The following is a 20041-nucleotide window of genomic DNA, read 5'->3' on the forward strand; positions in this document are numbered from 1 at the left end:
TTTTGTTTCGTTTTTAGTAGCTACAGACATTCTGAAACTAATGATGTGTCACACTTGTCAAAAAAATATACCTAGTGTATTACGTACTTGGTATTTTAAGTTTTTTAAATACATTAAGCAATTGAAATTGATATGTTGTCATTAATGAATAGATAATTTAGTTTGATATAATTGAATAACTAGGTTCATTGTTCCTTCGAAAAAGAGAGAGTTTCTTATGGTACTTTTCATTTAAAAAAAATTATATGTGTTTGGTTAATTATATTTATTTTACAGATACTCACATGTTTGAATTCGTCGAGGTTGATGAGTTTTGATGAAACAGCTTGAACTTTATTTTTAATGTTAAAAAGAGCAAAACCTCATTATTAAATCATATCTAACTAAATTATCTACTCATTATTACAACATATATGAATTTCAATTGCATATTTAAAAAAAAACATGTTCCTAAGTACACTAGGTACAATGTTTTGACAAGTCTGGCACATCATTAGTTTCGGGAGGGTTGTAGCTACTAAACAATGAAATAAAAAGTCCTGGTCCGTATTTGAAAATTTGAAGTTGATGATGATATGGGCTGAAAACTAAAACTATTTTCTTGAAGAGCATAAAAAAGTGCCTCCAAAAGGGCCATTGATTTTCCAAAATAAATAATAAAGTGGTAAAAAAATAAAATAGAATTTGGCTTTTTCAGTTTTTGTAGGATATCTCCGGATGTAATTAAAGTTTTTAGATTTTTTTTTACCAAATTGTTTAGCAATGAAATGCGCAACTTTGCCTTTATTTAACTAGATGATAGTTGATAGTTATGTACCGTGAGTGGGCATATTCTGCCCTCCAACGCGACCGCAGGTCTATTGTGGCTCACACATAAGTTAAAGCTCATCCAGAATACTCGACTCCCTAAGGAACCGAATAACTGCTCTGGATGAGAGGTGGTTCAAGTCTCCTGGGCGTACATCCGCTCGTTCAAATATGGAAGACCTGGAGTTGGCCAGAGCCGGACAGCGGCACAGTAGGTGCGCGACCGACTCGTCATCTTCCATACACCAGCGGCATTCGGCGTCCTCCGCCAGGCCTATCCGCTGCATGTGAGCCCTTAGCTGACAGTGACCAGGTGTGGTCTGCGGAGTTGCAGGAGACTGTTGGTTCTGTTCTTAGAGGGCCCCCTAATAAACTCCTTGGAGTGAGCCAACCCTGTAGTTCTCAGTCATAGGTCGGAGTGTTCCTGATAACACCACACCGTGATGATTTTCTTTGCTTCACCGAGTGCCGATTCTAGGCCGATGTAGGCCGCCTTCGAACCCAGCTTAGCCAGTTCGTCGGCTTTGGTACCCTGTGAAGTCGGAGTGACCTAGAATCCACATCAGGGTAACGCTGTTGGATTTTCCAAGAGTGTTAAGGACTTCATGACAGCCCAGAACCGCCTTTGACACAAAGCAACCTGAGGAGAGGGCACGAAGAGCGGCCTCACTGTTTGTGAAGATTTTTATCGATTTCCGCCTAGGGGGGTTTTTATTCATAATCTCCCTTGAGCAGATCTCGATGGCGTAGAGTTCAGGCTGCAGGACCGTCGGTGTTTGTCCCAGCCCCTCAGTCAGACAGACCCCCGCCTTGGCACAGAAAGCCCCGGCTCCAGTCCTTTTTGAGGACTGGAGCCTCCTGCTGGTTTACGGACTTTGACCGTCCGTAAACCAGCAGATATCTACTCGGAGTAGGTCATCAGCCCGTTCTGCCCAGTCCACTCTCGATGGTACGAGGATCCTGTAGCAGAAACCGGTGGCAGAACATCGGAGGGCATATCAAGGGACCCGCGATTTAGAATTTCCGCAAGTGGCCCTCGAGCCTGTATGTGGGTCTGCCCATGTATGTGGCCAGGACACGGGTAGTATGAAAGAGCCGGTAGGAGCCCATCCTTACCTCTCTCTTAAGCAGAAGCTGAAGGGGGGGTAAGTTAAGGAGGCATTCTAACGCGGACGTGGGCGTTGTCTTGAACGCCTCCGTGAGTAAAAGGTATGCCTGTCTTTGGATGGAACACAGTTTCTTTGCTACGGAGCTCTGGCGGCTTTTGCCGTACCAGACTAAGGCCCCGTAGGTCAGTACAGGTATAATTGTGCTGGTGTAAAGCCAGTATAGCTGCTGGGGCCCTAGAAGACGAAGTTAATCAGCTGTCACACGGTGACAATCCGGGACACCGGTCGAACTTTGGCTGCGTCAAAAGTGATAATGTAAACACGGACACGTTTTAAACAAACATTGAGTGTGTATTTGTGTGAAATTTGGTAAGTAATTCCAATTAGTCGTAGAAAAAATAGCCTGTAAAACTCGGGTGAATGGGCCTGTCCCACAATTTTTTTTTATTTCATAACTACAAAGACGGATTGAAAATATTATACACGTATTTTTTTATTTTCAAAAATATTAAGTCTAAATAGAAAAAAAATGATGATAAAAACTACATTAATCTCATGTTTTAAACGCCCGCCGCCGGTGAATTACTACACTATCAACCAATCAGCGACAAGAAGTGAAACAGTTGGCGTGCAACAGCCAATAAAATCGCCCAGAATTACGTACGTCACATGCGCGCCAAAACAGATCTTTTAAATTTAATGAACAAATTCAAACTAATGTAGGAACATTTACGATCATAATTTTTTCTTCAAGAATATGAAAAATTAGTTTTTTGATCCTATTTCTTCGATTCCAGTCATTAAAACAAAAATTTATGATATGTGGGATAGGCCCATTATCCATATCGCCCTCGTCCGATTGTCGGGAAAATACGGTTGTCTGGTATATGATGTCCAGCCATCGTGCGTACAATACTTACTTTGCACACTTGTTAGGAAAACTACTATTATAATCTTGCGTGCAGAAAGCTTCGCAAAAGCAAAATTTTTAAGTAACTTAAAAAAATATAAATGACCTAAAAATTTTGCTTTTACTGAAGATTTTTACGCGTAAGATTATTAGTTAAAGCTAAACAACTAAATAAAAAGTCCTGGTCCGTATTTGAAAATTTGAAGTTGATGATGGTATCTTAAAAACGAAACGTCGGGGCTGAAAACTACAACTATTTTCTTGAAGAGCATGAAAAAGTGCATCCAAACGGTGCCATTGATTTTCCAAAATAATCAATAATAAAGTGGTAAAAAAATAAAATAAAAATTAGATTTTTTCGGTTTTTGTCGGATATCTCCGGATGTGATAAAACTTTGCCTCCATTTAACTAAAGCTCTATCAACTATAGCTTCTGAGATGGCAATGCTAACGCATCGAATTTGTAACACCCTGTATACATATTTCACTTATAATTGTACCCCATGTCCTGACTTTTTTGTCATTTTTATAGCTTGCAATTTCTGATGAAGAGGCCAGTCACTGTCGAAACGTCAATACAAGTGCTCAAGCAATTTGATCCTTGTTTTATTAGGGTCCACACCCTAAGAACCTACACACATTTGTAGTATATCTGGTAAAATAGACATTATTTTAAAGGTATAGGCAACTGCCATTTCAATTTAAATTAATAATAAAGTTAAGTAATTTTTTGAGAAAATAGAAATTTGATTTTTTCGGTTTTTGTCGGATATCTCCGGATGTAATGAACATTTTTTGATTTTTTTTTACCAAATTATTTAGCAATAAATTGCGCAACTTTGCCTCCATTAAACTAAAGCTCTATCAACTATAGTTTCTAAGATAGCAATGCCAATGCATCAAATTTGTAACACGCTGTATATCGGTGAAGAAATCACTGTTAGTCAACATGAATGCCTGGCTCTAATTCTACAAAAAATGGCCTTTTAAAACCCTTTTTATTCTTTAAAATCAGGCATTTCGGATACACAGTACCTTAAAAATTGCCAAAAATTATGCTCTATCAATATTTTTTGTAGCAGTTCAGTTTACTTCAAAGTTCTGTGTTTATAAGAAAAATGTTTAAAGTATTATTGTATCACAGTTATGTATTCAAAGGTCTTTATTACCATTATTAATTACCAATCAATCTTATGTCCTAATTATTATTGCATCAAAACTGAATTAAAACACATGTAAAATTTATTTTTAGCAAAAATGAGTAGTTCTGAATCGGATCAAGAAGCCGTACAAAACACTAACACAATTCGCTCATCCGTAAGAAGCGCCAGCGAAGATGTCCCAGTTCCGCCACTTAGACGAGTGAGTTTTGCGTCCAACATCACTGTTAAACCTTTCGTTAATGACGTAGATAACACTTATGAAGAAGAAGTCAACTCTGCAAGCTGTCTTAATAATTTAGATGGTACCAAGATGACCGCAGATTTGAGTTTTACATGTTGCAATTTTAGCAATACTGAAGACCACGAAAACATTTCTCCTACCGCTAACAGAACTACCTTGGAACCATGCGATATGGAGTTAACGAGTCAGTTTAATGATGAGGACAGTGAAGAACGTATGGACATCGATGTCGCCAACGCCAACCAAACAATGTTCCCGTTAGATGACATGACTTTAACATGTACATTTCCGGAGGTTAACGTGCTTTCTACTTCCATGACTGAAACTGTTGTAGACAGCACTGAAGCTTTGATAGAAGCTGCCACTTCTTCAGTGGCAAACAACAACAGTATGGACCAACTGATGGAGTTCATGAACAGAATTTTGGGAAATTATCAATTAATTACATACCAACCAGTGACTGTGGACCTTACTAAATGCCATACGACAATCAAAAACTCACAAGAAGTATTAAAAAAAGCGAAAGAATTCCTTGCAAACTATCAACCACCATCTACGGAATTTCGACTAAGCTGTCAGTCGTTAACATCAACTAGCTCTGAATCCGAGTCCGAAACAAACACTCTGACCAGTACAGACAGTTCTGACTCTGAGCAGTGTCTGGATTCAGAAATAGATGAAGCTGTAGAATTATCAAAACCTCTAATGGATCAAATCAGAGAGGTTTTCGATAAAAGTGAACCAAGTAACATAAAACTGATAGAAATAGAAGAGAAAACCATTTTTTTCACCTCTTTTTCACAATCTGTTTGGTTTAGGGCTGATCTACACGAAGAAAACGACAATGTTATAGAATTAACATCGTTGCAAGTTCTCAATGAGACTTCAGAAAACCCACATCACTCACTTTGCAAATTTCTGGTAGAACACCTGATGTCCAAAACTCAAATGGACCAGTTGACAAGTTCACTAGGACAAAGTTTTGATATGTTGTCCTTCCTTGAATATTTGGAGATGATTATAAACAAGTATTACGACTTTTTTTGGACGTTTTTAATGCTAAAAAGGTGAGTGTTTTGGATTCTATTTTAGTCTTAGATAGATGTAAATTAAATCATTATTGAGAACCCCATGTAGAAGGGTTGTGCCTTACACAGAAGAAGTAGTTTTGGAAGGTTTTCTATTATTTTTCAACTGCCTCTATTTAAGTTTACATATTAGCTTTTTAGATAAAAAAGAATAGTTCTTGGTGTCTTGATTTAAACAAAATAATTTAAAAGTATTCAATATTTTTCCAGGGTATTTACATCACTGAAAATTGACAACAACGGAACCTTCACCTTCGATATGGTGTGTTCACGCAGCCAGACCTGGTGGACTTATGAATTTAAAATGTCTTCACCAGAGCACTTGGATTTGGACTCTCTCAAAGTTACCTCAAAATGGAGTGACATCAGTAGTCGCCAGAGACGCTTCACTGGTATCATGATGAAGTTGGCATCGGGCACTGAGTGCCTCAAAAACTTTCTCAAAGCTATCAAAGACTATTTTCAAAAAACAGTAGAAAGATTTCCCACTGTAAATGAAATGTAAACTTATTTATATGTACGAAAGGAAGGAAATGACAAACAGTCTTCTCCACAATACTGTGTGGTATTGTGGAGAAGACTGTTTGTCATTTCCTTCCTTTCGTACTCTTGCGACTCCACTGAAAGAATATGGACTACTACTTCTTTCTTATTTATATTTGTTTTTGTTTAATTTAAGTGCAGGATTATTTTCAGTTATTTCATTTTTAATTTGTTGCTTTATTATGGTGATAAGTAAAATAAAATAAAATACTTATTATACTGTTACCAAAGGGACTTTGATTTATTTCTTGTTACCCCGTATAGTCTTGAATCATTTCGTGTTACCTCGTATATTGTATTGTTTGTGTAAAAGTAACACAGCACAAAATGGAGAGATCGATGCTTGGTGTTTCGTTACGTGACCACATTAGAAATGAAGAATTACTCAGAAGACTGACTGATGTGGAACTGAGCAGGACATGTGGGTCGCATGCAAGATGGCAGGTGGACAAAACAATTACTTGAATGGCGACCAAGATCCGGATAAAAGAAATAGAGGAAGACCACCAACTCGCTGGACAGACGACATTACAAAAATTACAAAAAACTGGATTCGTAGCGCGCAAGACAGAAGAGAATGGACTCAATTAGGGGAGGCCTATGTCCAGCAGTGGACGCAGAGGGCTGATTGATGATGATAATGATGATGAGCATTGTCGAATCGAAAACAAATTTAGGTTTGAGAATGTATTCTCCATTAAAACGCCAACGAAAACTGCACTCCCATCATCGATGACGTAATTTTAAGACTTGAGTGACCACGTTTCTCTCGCATTTTATTAAAACGAAAGAAGTTACCTTGATCGTATAATATGCAAAAAAGAACAGAAAGTCTACTCGATCAATGTTCTTATGAAGTGAATTATAATTCATTTTATTGAACAAAATGGCATTTGTTTTATCATATTATTGAAGAGTATTATATCTATATTAGGCCGGGTTTACCCAAGTTCATAGTAATAATCATAATAATTTGTCCATAACACATAGTAAACAAGTAGAGAGGTTCCCAAACTTTTTTGTCTCATAGACCACTTTATAAATTTTGCTGATTTTGGTGGACCCCCTGAAGCTATATTTATACCATATTCTCAAAACTCAACAAAAAAATTTGAAGGTCTATGGAATTTTGTGTTGCGGCTGAGTTTCAACAACGATTAACAGTTTTCGAAAAAAAAAGTGAAAATTAATTGGTTAATTAATTATTAATTGATTGTGCTGTGAATGGATGTTAAGAAAGTAAAGTACATCATTGAAAAAAGTGATTCCATCCAACTTCACTTTTTTACTGCTACTCACAGCACAAGAAACCAATAGAATCCCATTCCTTTCATTCGGAGTGTTAAAATAAAAATGAAAATAGTATGTATGTTTTCTTTTGACTACTAAAAAGGAGAATAACAGACTTTTTTGAAAATAACCATCTTTTTAATAAATTTGGATTTAGAGCCTCACTTTCTACAACGGCAGCCATAAATGAATTAGTAAAAGCCATAAATAGGGGTTATGATAAAAGTGAATATATCGGTGCTGTTTTTTGCGATCTAACAAAAGCTTTCGATTGCCTCTCTCCAGAGTTGCTAATAAAGAAATTAAAACTATATAAGTTTGACCTGACAAGTATCAAATTAATAACGTCTTACTTAAATAACAGACAACAAATAGTTGATTTTAATGGTCGCCAGTAAAAATTAATGACCAATCGGTGTGGTGTACCGCAGGGATCAGTGTTGGGGCCGTTGCTCTTTCTTATTTACATTAATGATTTGGGAGGGCCCTGATGCTGATATGCTTCTTTTCGCACATGATACCACAGTTCTGAAAAGTGCGACATCCAAGGAACAAATTGAAATTACTACAAAAGAGACTCTATCAATAGTAACAGAATGGTTTAATAGTAACCAACTTAATTTAAATGCGGCAAAAACCGATCTGATGTACTTTTCTATGAGAGATATGCAAGGATTAAATGCGTCTGAAAGCGTAAGATTTCTTGGAGTATATATGGATTGTAGATTGGTGTGGGATACTCATGTAGGCAAATTGTGGGAGAAAATAGCCTCCAGTGTGTATGCGTTGCGAACTTTGGTAGATGTGCATGGTCTCGGAGGCTGTACTTCTGGCCACTTACCGGGCTTTTATTGAGTCTAGAATTTCATATGCGATACTAGTCTGGGGACATACACCACATTTAAAACGATTGTTTAGTTTACAGAGAAGGGCCGTGAGAGTGATGTGCAGATTAGATTATCGAGTCGATTGTAAGAATGCTTATTACAATTATTAAACGTACCTAGTATATACATATTGCACTGCTTAGTTTATATGAAAGGAAATATTGGTGACTATCTTACACATGGTAATATACACGATCATTATACGCGTAATAGAGAGCACATTTGCCCGGATTTCCATAGAATTCATAAAACAAAGCATGGGATATCTTATTATGGACCTAAGCTTTATAATGCACTGCTACCTGCCATGAAGACGTTACCTACTAAGCAGTATACTCAATTGTGCAACAATATTTAATTAATAAATGTTTCTATTCAATGGATGAATACTATTATAATAATTTTGATGATTTAGTGTTTTGATTTGATGATAATAATCGTACTTACTTGCTATTGTTTTTTTGTATAATTGATGACTGGGGACCAAAATAGTGACATAATGATATATTAACTGTAATGTAAACTTCTCTTTTGACGTATGTAAACACTTGTTGTAATAACATGAAAATGGTGAGGTTTTGTTTTTTGTTTATCAATCCCAATCCTCTGACCGGTTTCGCCGTATTACGGCTCATCAGAGAGGCTATAGGGCTTGATAACCAAAGAACAAAACCTTCGTTCCAGTATAGTCAACTGGATGCCAGAAATGATAGTTGTGTGCAACATCTGGTGACATCTGTACTCAACTCTATGAGTTAGAAAGTACAGATGGCGTTCCAAAATCTAGGAACAGCACCATTAATGCCGCATCATTCGGTAAACACCGATCTGATTGGTTGAAAATGGTGAGGTTTTGTTTTTTGTTTATCAATCCCAATCCTCTGACCGGTTTCGCCGTATTACGGCTCATCAGAGAGGCTATAGGGCTTGATAACCAAAGAACAAAACCTTCGTTCCAGTATAGTCAACTGGATGCCAGAAATGATAGTTGTGTGCAACATCTGGTGACATCTGTACTCAACTCTATGAGTTAGAAAGTACAGATGGCGTTCCAAAATCTAGGAACAGCACCATTAATGCCGCATCATTCGGTAAACACCGATCTGATTGGTTGAAAATGGTGAGGTTTTGTTTTTTGTTTATCAATCCCAATCCTCTGACCGGTTTCGCCGTATTACGGCTCATCAGAGAGGCTATAGGGCTTGATGATTGTTTGATGATGATGTTTCGCCGTAATACGGCGAAACCGGTCAGAGGATTGGGATTGATAAACAAAAAACAAAACCTCACCATTTTCAACCAATCAGATCGGTGTTTACCGAATGATGCGGCATTAATGGTGCTGTTCCTAGATTTTGGAACGCCATCTGTACTTTCTAACTCATAGAGTTGAGTACAGATGTCACCAGATGTTGCACACAACTATGAATAAACATATTATTATTATTTTGTTGTATTTACTCATAAATGTAGTATCATATTACAATGTAAACAGTTAAACAGAAAAATGTTAGTGGATCCCCGCTTACGAATTGTGAACCCCCATTTTTTTGTCACGCCAACGTAGACCCCTTTGAGACTCCCGTGGACCCTTGAGGGTCCACCTGGACCACTTTGGGAACCTCTGCTTTAGACGGACATGGTAGCGTAGGAAAGCAACACAAATGAAATTATTATAAAATGAAATTATTATAAAATAATTTCATTTGTGTTGCAACAGTTTTATAATGCTTACTACTTGCTAGGTTTTGAATTTAAAAAAAATATTTTATTCAACACATGCCAGTTATGACTATCATTATTAATGTCATTTTAGACAAGTAAACTATCAAATAACACACTAGTGAGTTAGTGAGTTTTGGATTATAACTCACGCTCATATTTAAAGTAGTATTCTATTTATTTATTACTACTAAAAGCAGAATTCAGTAAGGATATCCTTACGGATAACGAAACGTAGCTTTCTTCCATTTTCGATACGTTTTCTTTACCATCTTTGGACGATTGGATTTATAGTTGCAGTATCCGTTTGTGTCGGTTGGTTTGTTTGGTTTGCTGGATACTTCCTTCAAATTTGTTTTGTCTTTTTCGATTAAAATGTCTAAGAATTAACACCTTGTATTTCGAGAAAAAAGCAGTCGTACAGTCCCGGGATATAAAGAGGCGGGTCGACTGGCAAAACTGGGCACTCAGAAAGTGCCTGTTGGTGCAGAGTTGACTGTGGGGATCGCCAATAGCAGGGTGATCCAGTCGCTGAAATATTTAGCCCAGCAGCTGTTTCAAGAACGCTGGGACTCCACCATAGGTAGGAGGCAGGCCAAAGAACTCATCAGTTGCCCCTCAGCCAAAAATACGAAATACCTGCTGGAACTAAGCAGAGAGAACATAAGGACGGTGACTGGCCTACTGTCTGGCCATTGCCAGCTGAGACGGCATCAGTACTTGATGGGTATAACCGACGATCCTACTTGTCCAGGATGCTTGGAAGAGGAAGAGTCGGGTAAAATGTCCCTTACGCTTTTATCAGCACAACTCTCTGTATTGGAATATTTAAAACTTAAGATGGTTCGCCCTGAAATGAACTAAATATATCGGACATCGGTTGAATGACACTGAATGAAAAAGTTAAAAACCACAAATCATTTGAACAGTTTTATTATAATAAATGAACCAGATGCTACCATGCAAAATGGGTATATGAATATACGATCGTTAGTTAAATTCCTAATGTTAAAAACACATGAAATATGAAGCACAGCATGATTCTCTAATATGTATGATATATTTCATTAATTGTTACATAGCAGCACCTGAAAGCAGCCACCTAATTAGCCACTTTGATTGGCTTTTCCAACAACCAAATCAAAAAAATACATAAAAATATAATTAATACCTTATTATACTGCCAACGGATGTTTCCGTAAAATACTTTGTGGAAACTTGACCTTAATTAACAGCATATACTGCATGCGCAATAAAGTTGATATTAAAAAAATCAAAATTTTTGTTCAAAACCAAATATATACATAATACGGCAAATAAAATGCGAATACGAAATGACTGATGATGACATTAAACTTAATTTTTTAATCACATTGTTTAAGTAGGTAGGTTTAAGTCTTGCAAAACAAGCTCAGCTTAATTAAATTAAATCTGTGCAACTTTTTTTTTGTTATAATAAAAAATATACAGAGCTGAAAAAAAAAATGTTGTTGCTCTTTTTAACTATAAGAAATATATGGAATAGCAAAAAGAAAAACATTTTAAGTGACCACTGGTTTGTATAAACACCAGCAGCTTTAACGATTATATTAGGAAAATAAAGCTTTGAATTTTAATTACCTTTCTCATCATCAGGCAAAAAAATTGTTATTTACAACAGAGGTTTTACCTCTGTCTAGTAGCCAAACAAAACTAGTACGCATTCCGTTGCGTCTGAAAACTATAATAGTTAAAATCCTATATAGCAATATCTCAATTTGACATCTGTTAATCTGATAAAAAAAAATCATCCAAAAACTCAGTAACCTGAACCTAAAACAAAATGCACGAGGGTTAAAAATTGAACTAGAACTGTGACTGGTTAAGTGAAAAGAAAGATGGAAAATACGGTGGAAGATAACGGAAATATCTTTATGAGTCTAGAATAGGAATGGATGTCGTGTAAATCGGCGTTTCTAGTTCTATTCTGGCGGTTGTTCTAAGGCCCAATTGGTTTTTTATGTGACTGATGATGTCCTGATCAGCGGGACAACTCTGTCTGAAAGCCTCAAGCTCGTACATGTTGGACATATACCTGAAATTAAAACTTTTATATACTTTCTGTTACTAATAAGAATTACAGTCGGCTGTTCGTCATAAAAAACTTTAATAGTCGCAATTCCGAAAAAATCATTTTAATAAATATGACCATTAGAAATTCAAGTTAATTAAAATTTTATTCAAATTAAAGTTTCAGCTCTGTAGGTGCTTCGCTAGAGAGTGTTTTTTTTGGCATTTTTGAAACCTTGCCATTTCGAAACGGAACAACAGATTTTTAACTGGACTACCATTGAGCTTGATTTATTAACTCTTGGCTGATGGGAAAAACATTGACTTTAATGCAGTATTATACAGAGTGGGAAAGATGCGCCTACACAAAAGTAAAATTGTCAAATAGTCTCCAATTAACCAGTAATTCTTGTTGTTTTTATTTTTAATAGGGATGTGTTGTTTAGGTCTATACAACGGGTCGGTTTTGGCTGTTTCCCAATTAACGTCCTGTGTCTGAAGAAATATCGATTTATCTGAAAAATGTAGCAGTAGCTTTGATCTGTCATTCTAAGCCAGGTGTAGATCCCATATTATATTTTATGTTTCACGTATAAGTTATGAATACATAATACATTGGAAACGGTGTAGGTTTTGGAAACCTTGAAAACGTTTTTATTCTTTCATGCCATAAAAACTAAGTATTCACTACCTTAGAATGGCTCACGACTTTTTAGGTAATACACTTTTGTTAGCTTTTGCTGCATTTTCTTTTATATTTTCTAAAATTTTGTCCATCTTTTGCCATTTTTACTGACTGACAGGACTATCAAAGTCACAATATTCAGGTTAAACAAACAGTAAACAACATACCGGTAAAGGTATACCTTACTTTTTCAATGGCAGAAACAGAAAATAATGCTGAATTAGGTGAAACATAAAACATTGTATGCACCACAGACGAGTATAATGTCCATCAGGCCGAAACCTATCCCTTGGGCTATAGGCCCTATGGCTGTTTCGGCTTTCAGGACATTATTTTCTCTCTAACGCCCTTGGTACATAAATAGCTATTACATAATTTTAGGTCAACTCTCTTGACCAATAACCATACAGGCTGCCTAGAGAGTTAAAGTGACAACTACTTGTGCAAACAATTTCAAGTTTCACTGACTGTCTTTGGACACCCTGTGTTATCATACATATACCCTGATTATTATAACTTTAGTTACAAGCCATCAAGGTGAAAATGGGCGGCGTTGTCAATGTTATAGAAAACGAAACAAAATTGAATATTATGATTTTACTTGTGTGAATGTCAGAACCGTGTTGGTTTACATTTTGAATTGCACTTGCAGAAAGGTCTGAGTGGTTTTTACTGTTTTAGGCTAGGGACATGATGTGTTTTACTTTGCATTTGAGATCTGAAGTGTCTTTTATTGGTGGCATATAAGCTTACTCATGCTAGTAAATGGTAATATTTAGCTAAAGCTACTTTAGTACTGCAGACACATTTTTAGAACAAAGTAAAGACGTAAGCTTCACACAAAAACCTAATAGAATAAAGTGGTTTGGAACCAGTATTCGACGGTGTTGGCATACCAGAGAGCTACGTGGCAGGTTGTTTGTCCCGTAAAACGTTTAATGACCACAGGAACGTAAAATAGGATCACAAGTCCCAACATTCTGTGCTATTGCTGATAAATTCGTTATGCCTTGACAGAAATAGAAAAAAACTTTGCAGAACCGTTTTTCACCTAAGATTAATCAATTTATCGAAATAAAAAAAAAATTGCAAAAATCCTATTCTTTAGAGTAAAAAAGCACAGTTAAATGCTTGAAATTGAAGATAAATGAGTAAATTACATTAAACTGACTTTGACGTTAAGTACTATTCGGTTGTTTGGCGGCGATAACAATGTGAATGTATTGAAAACGCTTAAAGAAGATCTTTTCTTTACCATTTTCAGAGGCCATTTTGTCGAGAACCATTAAAAATAAGTATAGAGTAAATTATATAAAAAATGACTTTACAAAAAAAGAGAACTTTCTATTTACAAAAAAATGAGCTTTATATCATAACTTTTTTGGGTCACCCTGTATAAATAAAAATAGTTTTAAAAAATGCGCAATTAAAAACACAAATAGACGGGTACGCCCGAGAAAATTTTCTGAAAAATAAACATCTGATTTATATGCAATACATTTGCCGCTCACTGTATATCCGCTTTCCGGATAAATCGATATTTATTCGGACACATGACTTTAATTAAAAAACACCCTGAAATATTATCTGGAAAAACTTTTTGGACGGAAGTGTTTCTCCAACTTTGACTGTCCCTAAACACCTTGTTTGACCTTATTGGAATTACACAAGACTAAAATAAGAAATAAAAAGTTGCTGCCATAACTTAATTCGAAACTGAGCACTGCAACGTCGTCTTTTTCGGAGAAATCAGTATTTCCTGAGAAACAAAACCTTAATTGGGGCCCAAAAACTTTCCGAGATATCGACCTAAACAACAATTCCTTATGTTAAAACAATATTAAACAAAATATTGGTAAATAAGAGACTACTCGAAAATTTAAATTTTTTGCAGATAAAGTAAAAGTTTTTCACGTCAGCAAAAAAGTCAATAAATCAGGCCCAATGACAGTCCAACCCGCATTGAAATCTGTCAATTCGTTTCAAGATGGCGAGGTTTTAAAAATGTTGACGGATTCTAAAAACTGCCCAAAAAATCACTGTCACGGTTGACGCGGCGCGCAATTAATCTAAAAGTTCATAAATATTGGTTGAATTAAAAAAAAAATCTGTTTAGTGGCAAATTATTATCGGCAACATAGTACGAAATATTTGCTTTCCTGTACGAAGTGCTCCCATTTACGTGGATTCTATGGCTGTCGTTCTTACTTATTCGATCCTACCCCAACTTATCCTACTTAATAAAAATGCATTCATACCTCCATAAACCAGTAAACTTGGTTGGTATTTCAAACTTTCTGAAGGCCTTGGCACCAATCCTGATGTGCTGCAGTCGGGGCATCAACTCGCAATCAAAACAAGACATTGTATCACCTAAAAAAATCACAACCTGTTAATCGGTCAATTAAATAAAAATAACGCAAAATTTTAAATAAACGCTTCAAAGAGTATATGTGGTATTCATATAGTAAATTTATAGTATTTACGTAAAATTTTGCACAAATAAGCAAACGCTTATTTTCATTTTAATTGGACCATTAGATTTCTCTTATCACTAGATTAAAAAAGTTTGTTATAAACCGCCGACATGAGAATGACAAATCTAATAATTATCGTATTTGATTTTCATACAGTAGTAATAATTACCAGTTAAAAATCTTGTTCCCCGTTTGACGAGAAAGTCATTGATCCTCTTCAAGTGACTCAGCAAAGGTTGGCCAGCTTCTTTCGTGTCGCGCATTAGTACATACATTTTGAATTTAGTATACAAATTTTCAATTAAAGTTGCTACTTCTTTATCCTGAAATTGAGAAAAAGAATTAATGTGTTTATTATTCATTATGATCATTTAAGTAATAGAATATTAAATAAACACAGAAACCAATACTGATTTTTAAATTTTTTCTATATAAAGAGTTTCCCATAAGTAATGGTAAATAATTTAATGGCGTATTTATGGGGACAAAATAATACGATTTCGCACAACTTACCATACCTTAGATGAAAAGTTAGCGGAAACCCAAATACCATATAAGGGGTCAAGTTATTTTTTTTAAATAACCGACAAACAACTTGGAGTTTTTTGGTAAAATTATATATTCACGGGTTTTTGAGAACGACAAATTTGATTATCAACTCAGTTTTAAGCGACCGTGTAGAGGTCGCCATCAGGCCGCAGCAAATAATTCGCCTTAAAATCGATCTAAACTTTTTTCTGGAATAGTTGAGCGATAACTGGAAACTGAATATCTGTTTCCCACGATCTTCTAGCCAAAAAAGGTATACCTAGTTAATATCCCTAAAATCACCGGTTTTCGAGATATTTGCCTCAATGCATTTATGAGAAAGATTTAAGAAAGTTTTGGTTCAAATAAGTGCATGTTCCAAAATGCGTTAACAGCATTTTGAATTTAAAATTTGTATCGGTTATCTTCATACACAAAAGGCTTCAGGTATATCCATACACAAAAATCTAAAGGATTAAAATTCGAACGTGGTGCAGGTGATGACATTTGGCTTCCCCGACCAATGGGGTCGTCTACCAAAAATTTTTTTTTGCACTAATTAGAAATACTATTTTTTCTTTTTTAACAACGCAACATTTTACTGCGTAAAAACCGTCAGTGAAAACCATACTTTTTTGGTACGTGGGTACACCATATATCTGTAATGCAGGAAAAGTCCATGTGCCCTATCTCTCTTCTGTTTATAGTAAGTTGAGTGATGGTATGGTATAGTATATACGAAGTCAGTTGAAACTACTCAAAAAACAATTCTGGTGAAATAATCGTCGGCATCTTTGTTAAACATGGGCGGCGTTATAAAAATTTATTAAGGCGCTTTTTGCATGAACTGATCAATAAAAAAAGTAAGAAAAAGGTATCATTGTTAATAAGCAATGTAACTTAAACCCCCAAGAACTGTATTAAACATGTAAACACACACTGAACAATATTATTTATATTTTAATATGATACGAATGAAAACTCTAAATACCGGACTGCACTGCCTTTTTCACAAGTACGGAAGGAAGCTAATCGAGGGTCTAACAAGCATAGAGAGAGAAAACAGAGAAAAAACTAAAAATAGTTTTTAAAATGCTGGCCAATAGAAACTGTGGTGCAACCAATCAAACAGCTTTACGGTGGTTATACTCAGAATTATTGGTGACACTCACACATCAAGTCCACGTTGACTCGCTGCAAATTTCTACGGGGGACAATCACATACAAATTTGCTCGTTTTTTCCTATGCTTTATGTGGTGTGTTGATCGAACCCCGTATTTTGACCTGTTCCAACTGACTTCGTATAGACTATACCTGTCTAAAGAAAAAGGCCTTCAACCAGTGTGTGCTTTCTGTGCTAACCTATGGACCAGAAACTTTAACACTAACAAAGAAAACCTTAAATAAAATTCGCGTAGCACAGAGAGTCATGGAGAGAGCAATGCTGATGGCATATCATTGAGGGACAGAGTCTCAACATCAGACTTCGCCGAATGTCTGGAGTTACCGATGCAATTGACCGCATAACAACGTTAAAGTGGAACTGGGCCGGACATGTGGCGAGAATGAAGGACCGGCGATGGACAATTCTGAGGTGGAGACCGCGGCAAGAGGCCTTTCGGAACAGAGGTCGCCCACCAACAAGATGGACCGACGATATTAAAAGAATAAAGCCAAATTGGATGAATACAACACAGGATCGAAGACGTTGGATTGGACTACGGGAAGCCTATGTTCAGCAGTGGACGCAGCTAGGCTGAACGATGATGATGATGATGAAGTTAAGTAAGACGGAATGCATGGGCGTATGTCTAATATCAATTTCAACCAAACGTCAACCGGCAAGGAAGACGGAGCTGAAATTGTAGGTTATGTTTAATGTTTATTTTCTAGTGATTTGTGTTTAGGAAGTTATCTTCTGCGGGAAAAAAAACGCCGTTTAAGCGTTGTGTTGTTCAATCGTGTTCAAAAACCCTACGTCACAGCCGTGGCCGGCTCATTTTAACTTTCTATTTAAGCTTTTTATAAAATTACAAGGAATGTAATATTGAAATGCAGGACGTAATAGATTGTTTTAAAGCATGTATTTTAAAATTTTCATATTTTGAACCTTAAATTCCACTATACGACGACGTAGACGACCCCATTCAACGATTTTTTCATCCTCCAAAACACTTCAAATTGCATACATGTATGCCACCGAATACTTTAGTTGCAAATTCTCTCGAAAACTGTTGATCTTAGGGATACCAACTAAGTATATCTTTTTTGTTAAGAAAATATTAGATAACAGATGCTTGTATTTCAATTGTCACTTCGCTTTACAAAAGTTTTTAAAAGTTAGACTGATTTTAAAGCAAATATGACTCCCTCTATAATCTGACTTAAAACTGAGTAGATAATTAAATTTGGTACCTTTGAAAACCCTCAAGTACTTAATTTTAGCAAGAAACTCCAAGTAAATCACGTATTATTTGAAAAATAACTTTGTCCCCTGTATTTCTGTTTCCGTTAATATTTTGACCCCATAAATACGCCGTTCAATTATTTACCATTACTTATGGGACACCCTGTACTATTATATTTATTATTTTAAAGAAAATTACCGAAAACTGAAATACATTGATAATGGTCCTCTAAGTGTTCTTTTAACAACTAAAATTGAACTTCAAATACATGATCTAATGGAGTAAATTAAATAATCTTTCTAATTTGCCATTGCTCGATTATATGCGATGATTGGTTTTCGATAGAAACTTCAAAATTGTTTCCAGTATTTTCTCTTGATCACTTTTATAATATAAGTTTTTTTCATAATCTCCAATAGTTACTCCGACGTCCTCTGTTAACGGGACACCCGGTACTTTGCAAATGGAGTGACTTATTTGCCCGAGTATTTGCCATAACACAAGCGTATCATACATAATTTTATCCAACACCTCCACAACTTCGTTAAAAAAGCATTTTTTCTTTTGACAATTTTAGCGTTTTTATTTGACAAATTAATTTGACGGATGATGCGAAAATCAGTTCAACTTATGAGTAGGCATTGATTTGACCAATTGCTATAGGAACAGTTTTTTGTTTTAAAGTTTATAGTACAAAAATAATCGGAATGGAAAAAAAAAGTGTCGCAAGAAATTCAAGAAGCTAAACTTGCCTGTTTCAATTTGTTGCCGAATAAATCAAAGCTCGCCTATGAAAAAGAACTGCAGAATTTCAACGCATGGAAACAAGAAAGAAGCGTGTCTGGTATCAACGAAAATATCATGTTAGCTTATTTTCTAAATCTGCGAGAAAAGCCTTCCTGAAAAGTGAGTCAAGAACATACAAACCAAAAAAGGTCAGAGTTTTGGACAAGCAGATCGACCAATTTTTAATAAACGCACCAGACAACCAATACTTAATGGCAAAGATAATTAATGAATTATGCTGTAAAATTAGGTATACAGTGTGGTCCAAATTGGTGATGCATGTATTGGGATCTCGAAAACGGTAAGAGCTACAGAGTCGGTAAAAGGGGGAAAGTTTTAAAGAATTTTATGTGAAACTTATTTCCGGTTTCCAAATTAAATTATCTTTCTCCGTTTTCCGGAAAGTTGGGAAAACGTCAGAGGCTGCATTTTAAACACTCTTTAACAAAGCCAAAGAGAGTTTTGAAACTAAAGACGTTATTAAGGCACTTTTTTACGTAGAACAAGATGACGTAATTAGAAAAAATCTATCGTCATTGGTTTCCGAGATATGGATAACTTTGTAAATTCTTATGCCGCCTTCAAGATCTCTTATCTTGAATACGGTATCTAATAGAAAAAAACTATTTACACTACTGGATTAAACGCGAAAAGTTGATGTTGAAATACATTTTTAGAAAAAAAAAATGAAGCACCGGGAAGTAAGTCATGAAGAAAAGATCTGTCAAATGGTGACAGATATTAACCAACGGTTTTCGTCATCAAGTTTTGTATCAAATTTCAGCTTCAGACACCGACATCAGTTTTTGCCTTTCTCTATTAATTAGAGCATTTCCCATTTAAACACGTCCAATTTGGCCCACCCTGTACAATGAGCAAAACATCTATCACCAACAAAAGTTACTGTAAATACCAGGTGTCCAAGAGCACCCTGGACATAGGAGATTAACATGGGAAAATGGTTTTGATTTTTTTGCGCCTGTACGGTTCATTTAATGGAAAAACATTTTAGATAAAACTTGTAGAGCACATTTTCGGCTATCTACTTGTAATTTTTTCAATACCGTAGATTTGACCATTAAGACGAAAAACGGATCTAAAATTCGGAAATTTTAAATCTCCCGCCAAGCGGTCGTTAAGGAAAGTTTATATCCGGTCGTGCTACCAACCTTTCAAAATCATAACAAATCGTTGTCAGTCATTCTGTAATCAAAACATTCAAAACAAGTTTATTTAGTAATAATTTTGAGTTACTACCCACATACTGCGAAGAAAATACAAATAAATCGTGATAAAAACACTTTATCAAGAGCCACAGCCCAAAAATCTGGTAAGTTGCGTTCATAA

The 20041-nt window shown here is 35.7% G+C and overlaps 2 protein-coding genes and 2 long non-coding RNA genes across 6 annotated transcripts in view; 1 reads left to right on the forward strand and 3 right to left on the reverse strand.

Annotated features, from left to right (window-relative positions):
• Nucleotides 1-20041, reverse strand: part of LOC145740156 (uncharacterized) — a 173173-nt gene that overhangs the window by 56618 nt on the left and 96514 nt on the right. The gene's annotated exons all lie outside the window — the stretch shown is intronic.
• Nucleotides 1920-6091, forward strand: LOC145740128 (uncharacterized). Of its 3 annotated transcripts, XM_081995496.1 has the most exons (4): nucleotides 1920-2285; nucleotides 4079-4510; nucleotides 4565-5297; nucleotides 5529-6091. In XM_081995496.1, exons 2-4 carry the CDS (start codon nucleotides 4084-4086, stop codon nucleotides 5821-5823), a joined length of 1455 nt encoding a protein of 484 aa, XP_081851622.1. In that variant the 5' UTR covers nucleotides 1920-2285; nucleotides 4079-4083; the 3' UTR covers nucleotides 5824-6091. The 3 variants fall into 3 exon arrangements, with proteins under 3 accessions (XP_081851622.1, XP_081851620.1, XP_081851621.1); XM_081995494.1 differs by having other exon boundaries at nucleotides 1927-2285; nucleotides 4079-5297; XM_081995495.1 differs by lacking the exon at nucleotides 1920-2285 and having other exon boundaries at nucleotides 2356-5297.
• LOC145740153 (uncharacterized) lies at nucleotides 7268-9440 on the reverse strand. Its single transcript, XR_014181356.1, has 2 exons — nucleotides 7505-9440; nucleotides 7268-7441 (listed from the first exon to the last, which is right to left on the reverse strand). It is a non-coding gene; the product is annotated as an uncharacterized LOC145740153 (long non-coding RNA).
• Nucleotides 10678-20041, reverse strand: part of Clic (chloride intracellular channel protein 5) — a 28562-nt gene continuing 19198 nt past the window's right edge. Inside the window, exons 3-5 of the mRNA XM_081995511.1 lie at nucleotides 15141-15294; nucleotides 14753-14867; nucleotides 10678-11834 (exon numbers count right to left, since the gene is read on the reverse strand). Of these exons, the coding sequence (XP_081851637.1) occupies nucleotides 11672-11834; nucleotides 14753-14867; nucleotides 15141-15294 (432 nt within the window). The 3' untranslated portion in view covers nucleotides 10678-11671. The remainder of the gene's footprint in view (nucleotides 11835-14752; nucleotides 14868-15140; nucleotides 15295-20041) is intronic.

Source organism: Ips typographus, linkage group LG1, assembly GCF_016097725.1.
Source record: "Ips typographus isolate SLU linkage group LG1, UJ_Ityp_2.0, whole genome shotgun sequence".
Lineage (NCBI taxonomy): Eukaryota > Metazoa > Arthropoda > Insecta > Coleoptera > Curculionidae > Ips > Ips typographus.

Excerpts from the sequence above, each read along its gene's own strand:
- LOC145740128 (XM_081995494.1), top strand. The coding sequence starts at position 4,084 with ATGAGTAGTTCTGAATCGGATCAAGAAGCCGTACAAAACACTAACACA. Across the intron at positions 5,298-5,528 it reads ACGTTTTTAATGCTAAAAAG|GGTATTTACATCACTGAAAA; the intron begins GTGAGTGTTTTG and ends ATATTTTTCCAG.